Here is a 9,025-nt window from a genome sequence, read left to right as displayed (position 1 = left end):
AAATAAATGACAATGGCGCATAGTAATAGTCAAAATAAAATATGTTTTAAATTTAGATGTAGCTTTTTGACATAATTTGCTATAAGCTATATGTCAAAAAAGCTCCAACTAAATTTAAAACATATTTTATTTTGACTATAACTATGCGCTAATGTCTTTGACTACGTTTACACATGACCTTATCTACAATTAATCATCAATAGGTAATCTACGCGTTTACATACATATGTTCCATCCCTCGGAAATACTTACTTACTTAATTGGCGCTTAACCGTCTAAACAAGGCGCGCCAGAATTGCCAAAGCGCCAGGTCGCTCCTTCGCTCCGCCAACCGGCGCCAATTGGTCACACCAAGGGAGTTTAAATCGTTTTCCACCTGGTCCTTCCAACGGAGTGGGGGCCGCCCTCTACCTCAGCTTCCATAGGCGGGTTCCGATAGAAACACTTTCTTGGCCGGAGCATCATCTTTCATTCGCATAACATGGCCTAGCCAGTGCAGCCGCTGCGTTTTAATTCGCTGGACTATGTTGATGTCTACGTATAGCTCGTACAGCTAATCATTAAATCTTCTTCGGTACTCGCCATCGCCAACGCGTAGAGGTCCATAAATATTTCGAAGAACTTTTGTCTCGAACACTCCCAAAGCAGCTTCATCTGCTGTTGTCATGGTCCATGCTTCTGCCCCATATAGCAGGACGGGTACGCGAAGTGACTTGTAGAGAATGATTTTCGTTCGCCGAGAGAGGACTTTACTTTTCAATTGCCTACCTAGTCCAAAGTAGCATTTATTGGCAAGATTGATTCTTCGCTGGATTTCAGTGCTGATGTTGTTGCTAGTGTTGATGCTGGTTCCCAAATAAACCAAGTCTTTTACTATTTCGAAATTATGGCTGCCAACAGTAGCGTGGTTGCCAAGGCGCATATGAACTGACTCTTTGCTCGATTACAGCAGGTACTTCGTTTTGTCCTCATTCACCATCAAACCCATCTTTACCGCTTCTTTTTCCAGTTTGGAGTAAGCAGAGCTAACAGCGCGGGTGTTTAGGCCGATTATATCAATATCATCAGCATATGCCAGTAATTGCACGCTTTTATAGTATATTGTTCCAGTGCGGTTAAGTTCTGCAGCTAGTATAATTTTCTTCAGCACCAAATTAAAGAAATCGCACGATAGGGGGTCACCCTGTCTGAAACCTCGTTTAGTTTCGAACGGTTCGGAGAGGTCCTTACCACATAGCGGCATATAGCTTCTTTTCATGCTGTCGAAGGCGGCTTTAAAGTCGACGAAGAGGTGATGTGTGTCGATTCTTTTTTCGCGGGTTTTTTCCAAGATTTGGCGCATTGTGAAAATCTGGTCGATGGTAGATTTACCAGGTCTGAAGCCGCACTGATAAAGTCCAATCAGCCGGTTCACGGTGGGCTTCAATCTTTCGCACAATACACTTGAAAGGACCTTATATGCGATATTGAGAAGGCTGATTCCACGATAGTTGGTATTTTGCAGTATCCCCCTTCTTGTGGACTGGGAAATAAAAAAAAAATAAATGTAAGGCGCGATAACCTCCGAAGAGATCTAAGGCCGAGCTTCTCTTCCAATTTGCGTCGTGCTCCTCTTGATTTTCCCTACAAATTGGCCGGACAGGACCTACATGCTTTATGCCGACTCCGAACGGCATCTGAAAGGCAGATGAGTTTTCACTGAGAGCTTTTCATGGCAGAAATACACCCGGAGCGCTTGCCAAACACTGCCGAGGGGCGACTCCGCTTAGAAAAATTTTCTTCTAATTGAAAAATCTTATTTCTAAAATTTTGATGTTGCTTTGCCCGGGGTTTGAACCCAGGGCATACGGTGTGGTAGGCGGAGCACGCTACCATCACACCACGGTGGCCGCCCGGTGGACTGGGAAATAGAGTTGGCAAATATCCGTGTACCTGTGATTTTGTCACGGCTTCTGAGGTATCACAGTACATTTCAGCGAAAGCGTACATGGAATATTCGTGACTGATTTCCTGTGACACCATTTATATCCCGTTACCAATCACAGGCTCAAACATAGCTCTCATCACAGGAATAAATCGCTTCTATGCTATGAACCAATACAATGAGCAAGTTACTTAAGCTGCGACTGAATAACAGTAGATGTCCCAAAAAATTACGCAAAGTTTATTATTCACAAAACACAATCCGCAGGGGAAAATATAAAACTGATTCCTGTTGGCGTGGTATTTGTTTTTTTTTTTCAGTCACAGTCACAGTTAAAAGCCACTGTGACTGAGAGGTCACAATCACAGATAACATTGTTCCTCAAAAATCACGGGATCGGCCAACATTACTAGGATATAGATTAGCCATCATCCGGTGGCAAAGAGCCTGAGCCAGATAAATAATTTTGCATATAAATGCAACAACAACGATTTGAGCCAGATAAATCCAGATAGAAGTCTGGTTCAATTTGTGTTTAGATGTCTTTAGATTGGCAACGCTGTCTTTAATAAACCTACTTTTTCAAAAATAGATGTCGCAGCTTAGCCTTTCGCCGTATGAGTTAAATAAAAAAACAGCGGCGACATCTGCCTATCACATTTCACGTGTAAAATATCACGACATCTGCTTCTCAAGTCTCTCAATGATCCAGAGCATTCCCGTGAGAATTGAGCGTGAGCCGCAGTTGTAAAACTCGCAATTATTCAGGGCTGTCATGGAATCCAATTGTTGTCGAAATCGGATTTAAAAACGACAGAAGAATTACTTTGGTGGCATGAAATCCAATGTTATCGGTTTAATGTTCGTATTGGAATTAGTGTCGGTTTTAAGTGTCTCAGAATCCGATAATATCGATTTTGCTATCGGAAACAAACCAATCAGTTTAATGCCGTTGGATTTCATTTCTTCATAGTTGTTTTTCTCTTGCAGTTGAATATTTTCAAGAAATGAAAGTAAATTAAGGTTTATTTTATAAAAATAAATGTAAATTTACATATATGTATTTTCATTCTTAATAGAGGTAGCATAAAAATCCAATGCAAAACAGTATTTTGATTGAATTTATGGAGAAACATCCAGATATTGCGAAGGGCTTCACGAAGCTCATCATCTAAAATCGTTGACACCTCGCTGCTACCTACACTTATGCTATAATCCTTGCCAACTGATCTTTGATCGTAGCTGCTAGTTGCAGCACTGGCATAACTTTCGAGCGAGTTAAGCGTCCTTCAATGGTGTCCAGTACCATTCGGAAAGCCTCTTTGTTTATGCGATAATATATAATGAAACTGCAAATACACTATATATATTGTGACGAATATTAGCAACACTAAGGGATACTATCATCTCTAAGCCGATGCTAAGCAGTGACATGTATGCACATCAATAGATCAATCATTATGTCTACACATATGTACACACACGCAGAGGAGAAGAGACGCACAAACACATGCAGGTATCTTATCTGAGATGCTCCCAAAAGTATGCAATTATAATTGTGGACGTGTCGCTCACAATTACACGCGCATGTGAGAAGCTATACACGTGCATCTGTAGTTATAATTTTATAGCAGTAAGTAAATTCTGGAAGTGCCTAGAAGATGCATCGAGGAAATCACAGAGTATAAAAGGCAGCAACAGTAGAGGCGCGACAATCAGTTTGAATTAAGACGCTATCTGGCGAACAATAGTAGTGTTATTGTGAAGAACTTTAATAAAGGCCATTTTACATTATTGAATAGTAGAGTTATTTATTCAACAGTTTAGTGATTCGAACGTTAGCAGAAGGTTGCAAATAAAAGGATTTGCAGTAAATTCGTTACAATATTTGGAAACCCATATTAAGATATATTTTTAATTACGCTGTCTCTGGCAACTCAAATGGATTGCTGCGATTCCTCAAAATTTTCCTTTTGACCTTCACGCAACTTTCGTCTTCCAATAACATAAATGCTACAAATGTTGATGCTAGTTTTATCTCAATAAATTTGTTTATTTCTGTTTAGATGCACAAAACAATTATTTTATAACATTTTTTCAAAAAAACTAATATCAATATTGCCGGTGCACCGATAACACTGCAAAACAGCCAATTCGAACATCGCTTTTATTTACATTCGAAAAGAACAAAACCAATACGGTTTTATGACACCGATTTAAATCAGTATTGGTTTGTAATTCCGACAAAACGCAAAACCGACTTGGATTCCATGACAGCCCTGATTATCTATAAAACTTTCTTGTGTCTCTTTTATTTCGCTTCCAATTGGAATTACACTCTAGAGCTGGAACTTTTTCTATGAAAAATTCGAGCTCCATGAAATCCGTTTTTATTTTTCAATCGTGTAAACCAATATTTTTAACATTGGCAGCATTACAAAATAATAAAATAATCCACGATCGATTAAAATAAAGTTTCAAGACAATGGTTATCATGCAAGGATGCATCGTATCGTTAAGTTTCACATTAATCAAGAAATTTCAGAGGTTTCCGTTGAAATACTTGAGAATATTATTGTTTAAGCACTTATTAAAATAAATTTCGTTTCGTTTTTAACAGAAACAAAACGAAATCATTTCGTTAAGTTAATTTTGATTGTTTGTTGACCATTCTTGGTATCATGCATAAAAATTAGCATTAGCTTAAGAGTTGAAGGCGTAAGCTAAACCCTCGTCACAATTTTCTATCAGCTTTGTTGTTGTTGTTTTTAGGTCGATAAAGATATTTCTCGAAGGTTTTGTGGAGTGTTATTTTGTTTTTGTAGCAATACTTCGATGTTGATTGTCCTTTGCCGGTACGTTCCGGCAATCATATTTGTAATAATATTCCCCACGCTTAGGTCAGCTTGAAAATTGCGGAAGATAAAAGGCTTTGTACTGCACTTCTCAGCCCCTTATCCCAGAAATGAATGTAATATTTTCTTCCAATTTTCCTACAAATTGGCGTACTTAAATATTTTAAGCGGAAAAAACATGCACGCCCGACAATTTGTAGTAATAAAGCAGCACACCAATATTAGAAGAAAAGCTTTGCCTTAATCTTTTTAATATTAGAGCTTGTCAATCGACTAGAGAGAAATCGGTTGATAGAATACATAAACATATGTAATATTTCTATATTGCCACTACAGGCTTGGTACAGGTGCACAAACATCAGTGACGATATACATAAGCTGTTCATATATTTTTGTTTTTGTGTTAAGTAGTCGAATCCCTACAAGTATTTGGAGTCTTAAAAGAGACATAAAGGAGTACAAAATTGGAGCTTTTACGCTCTTTATGAGAACATTTAGACTCCGAAATGTGTGTATTACCCTTCTTGCGATGGTCGTCCGATGTGAGTCGAATTTCATACATATATCATATGAGGCTAAACATGAGTTATATTTTACACATATGTATGCCAATATGCCCTAATTGGCCACCAAAGAGACTGATTTATGGCCCTTTTCGGATCCATTTATGATATACTATCGTTTTGTTTATTAAATTAAAAATTTTCGGAATTGCAATTTGTGCATTGGGATTGCAAAAGGAAACGGAATACAAGTCCTTTGACGGGGCATACCGATGAAGCAATTCCGCGTTCACAACAGATCAGAAAATGTATGAAAAAATTACTACATTAGCATAAAATGTTATACAAATATTATTTTTTTGTTTGTTTGAATGAAAAAAATACTACAAAAAAATGTATTTCTCCATAAGGCAAGGTGCACACGAGGCTACACGTCATAGACGCGTATTAGACGCTGCAAGCGAAATCTATACGCTTTGATGTCGAACACATGTACTTGAATGGAGAGCTGCGTACGTGGCGTCAGCTGCATGAAAGAGACAAAGCACGAAAATTTCATGTAACTAGGCGTACAGCAATGTTGGTCGCTAGGCGTAAATACGCCTAGAAAAGAGCAAGAAGTTGTTTGTTCACAATTTTTCGTTTGCAAACTTTTGTGCTGTGCTTCTGTTGCTACAAATATGTGGTGCAAACTTTCCTTTTTTAATTTTATACACAATCAACTTTTTTATAATGGGAATTATACAGCATAAATTAATTTGTTTAATTTTTTTAAAAATATTTTTCTTTTTGGAGCGACGCTTGGAAGAAGCTACGTATGCAGATCTTGAAGCGTAGAGGAATTGTAGCTACATGAAATATCTTGTGTTCTAACACTCAGCATTTGATTTTAATTATGTACATAAGTTTTGTTAATTACACATATTACGTATAATCTCTTAATTTGTTTCTTATTAGACAGAGTTAAATATATTTAGATTAGAGTTAACTGATCTTAGTAAAATAGTAAGTATAAATATATATGGGGAATTCTTTGTCAAATCAGCGACCCCCCTGCCCATTTCAATTTTGGGAAAAACAATTTTTTGAGCACACGAAAAAATTCGTCAAGAAGTGTAATTTTTTATGCCGTTAGGTGTTTTTTAAAAATAAAGTTTTTTAACCTAAAAAAAAACTGTCTAAAGTGAGGCATCTCGCAAAAAAGTGCCATTTCTTAGTCAAAAATTATCGAAAAAATATAATTCCTCAATAATAATGACCAAATTACTTATTAGAAGTATTGTGCGGTCGCTGAACCAGAATCCGATGTCAAATTACAAATTCAAGATGGCGGATCCAAGATGGCGGACAGTATTTTTCTGTTGACCCGTTTCTACTAAATTCTGTATGTTGGGCACCATCTTGAGTTTGAAATTTGACATCGGATTCTGGTTCAGCGACCCCCACAATACTTCTAATAAGTAATTTGGTCATTATTATTAAGGAATTATATTTTTTTCGATCATTTTTGACTAAAAAATGACACTTTTTTGCGAGATGCCTAACTTTAGACAGTTTCTTTCAGGTTAAAAAACTTTATTTTTAAAAAAACACCTATAATGGCATAAAAAACTATACTTGGCAAATTTTTTTGTGTGGTCAAAAAATTTTTTTCCACAAAATTGAAACGGGCAGGGGGGGGGGGGGGGGGGGGAGGTGGCTGATTTGCCAAAGAATTCCCCATATATATATTTAAACATTTTTCTGCTGAAATTCTAATGAACCGATTACTGTCGACTAAAATATTATTATTGATTCGATTGATTCTTAACCCTCAATTTTTAATTGGCTCTAATTATCAGTTTATGAAGAATTCGGTGAAACGTTCGGAACCAACAGTTTTTGTTATGTATGTGGGTGGCGAAATTGAAATAAATACTTCCCCCTAAATACTTGAAAGTTTGAACTTAGAAAATTGATCAGTGTTGAAGTTTTTATTACAAAGAGATAAGTATATAACATAAATTGTTTTTTCACCATATTTTTACATCAGCTTTAAAGCACAATTATCGAAAACTGTAGCCAATAAGTAGGATGTAATATTTTAGTCAGAAATATTATTTTATTCATAATCAGCCCTCTCGGTTGCCATTCTTATTTTAAAAAGAAGTCAAAAAATAGCAAGCAATGTGGAAACATATGCAATTTTTTGTCATTGACATATTCGCTTCTATGAAAAAACTACTTTCAAAAACCGAATGGCCAAAAAATATTTAAATATGTAAGTATTTATGTATCTTTTAAAATTAAAAACGACAAAATAAGGTTCATTTCTTAATTTCAGAAGGTTTCGAAACAGCATTAATTTAATACTTATTTTGCTATACTGACTAGTTTTTTAGGCGCGATAACTTATAGTTTTCCTATTATTTAACAGAAATAACAAATAAATAAGCTATACTTATCGACACAAGGCAAAACTAGATCGTTTAACTTTATAATGCAATAGCTTTTCCTATGATAAGTTCTATGAAGTGACCTCTACAGCAGAGATTGCTCTAGCATAATTTTGTCAAATCCTTGCGGTGGTCCATAATGAAAGTTTTCCAATATAATGTCAACAATCGCTCCATTGCCCACTATTGTTAAAAAATATAATCTTATATGGAATATTTTGGACTCATTGAGAGATATATTTTACCGAATATAACAGGATAAACAGTGCCTTTTACATTGCGGAAAGGCACATCCAGATTTTTGCCATTAAAGAAAAAGTTCAGTTCTATATGATCGAATGCGATACCCACAACGTCTCCTTCTTCTGGAAAATTATGCTGAGGCTGTGTAATCAAGTTGCGATCAGGATTGTCGTTACTAATATTTACATCACTGCTCAGAAAATTGTCTTCAGGCAGATCTTCAATGCCATTTAGACCGGCTACGGCGGCTGTTCCATTGACAAAACAATTACTAAGGTTAGTTGGTTCTTGTGTGGTCACAACTACGGGACGAAAGATCTCATTGTTGTGACGTGTGGCATTATCTGAACACAGGCACCAGGATTCTTTGTCACTACCACCTAATTTTTTCGTCAAATCTGTTTGACGCGTTGCTAGGCCGACAGACCAGCTGCCACCTTGTTGTATCTTTATTTCAAAGTAAGATTTGGATTGAACAAGTGGTGCTGTGGTCAAAGCACCGCCAGACCCAGTAATGCGCAGTTGTTTGGAAAGTAGTATAACATCGGGACCTTTAAAAGGAAATATGTGAACGACTAAAATAAATCTACTTTCATTATCTTAGCATATTGGAATATTTTGTCACTTGCCAGCAAAAGACGCATCCAGGAATATATCTGGGTCACGTAAGCGATTTGCTGCTGAAGAAGATGTTTTCCCCATATTTCCATTAAGACATGTTCGCCAACAGCAAAACATTTCATTTAATTATTTACAAAAATTATAATTTAACAATTGAGCAGTTTTCACTCACTTTTCACCACTTTGTTGCAAATGTTGAATTATACATAAATTGTCAAAATCAGATGTTCCAACTCTACACTTTGGTAAAGCCTTATTAAAGCCCCGTCACATAAGCAGGGGCCATATCGTAACTACTGTGATCGTATAACTCGTTACGTTAAAACAAGATTTTCGGATTATGACATTCGTGAACGTACTACTTCGATAGTAATTTTGGATCGCAACATACGTGACGAGTGACTGAAAGTATACGTTCCGTTCCACTTTCATTCGAACTCAAAC

General features: G+C 36.6%; 1 protein-coding gene across 1 annotated transcript; it reads right to left on the bottom strand.

Moving 5' to 3' along the window:
- Positions 1–3,953: 3,953 nt before the first annotated feature.
- LOC137236724 (SPRY domain-containing protein 7) lies at positions 3,954–8,768 on the bottom strand. Its single transcript, XM_067759693.1, has 3 exons — positions 8,590–8,768; positions 7,963–8,511; positions 3,954–7,900 (listed from the first exon to the last, which is right to left on the bottom strand). The coding sequence occupies exons 1-3, from the start codon at positions 8,696–8,698 to the stop codon at positions 7,803–7,805; spliced, it is 756 nt and encodes a 251-aa protein (XP_067615794.1). The 5' UTR covers positions 8,699–8,768; the 3' UTR covers positions 3,954–7,802.
- Between the last annotated feature and the right edge of the window lie 257 nt (positions 8,769–9,025).

This window comes from Eurosta solidaginis, chromosome 1, assembly GCF_040869045.1.
Source record: "Eurosta solidaginis isolate ZX-2024a chromosome 1, ASM4086904v1, whole genome shotgun sequence".
Taxonomy (NCBI): domain Eukaryota; kingdom Metazoa; phylum Arthropoda; class Insecta; order Diptera; family Tephritidae; genus Eurosta; species Eurosta solidaginis.
Note: the sequence above shows the minus strand (reverse complement) of the source record. Positions and strands in the feature narration are given on the sequence as shown.

Bases quoted from the DNA above. Each gene is read 5' to 3' on its own strand.
- LOC137236724 (XM_067759693.1), bottom strand. From the start codon at position 8,698: ATGTTTTGCTGTTGGCGAACATGTCTTAATGGAAATATGGGGAAAACA. The intron at 8,512-8,589 runs GCAAGTGACAAA...TTCCTTTTAAAG, and splicing joins CCTGGATGCGTCTTTTGCTG to GTCCCGATGTTATACTACTT. The intron at 7,901-7,962 runs GTAAAATATATC...TTTTAACAATAG, and splicing joins TGTTTATCCTGTTATATTCG to TGGGCAATGGAGCGATTGTT.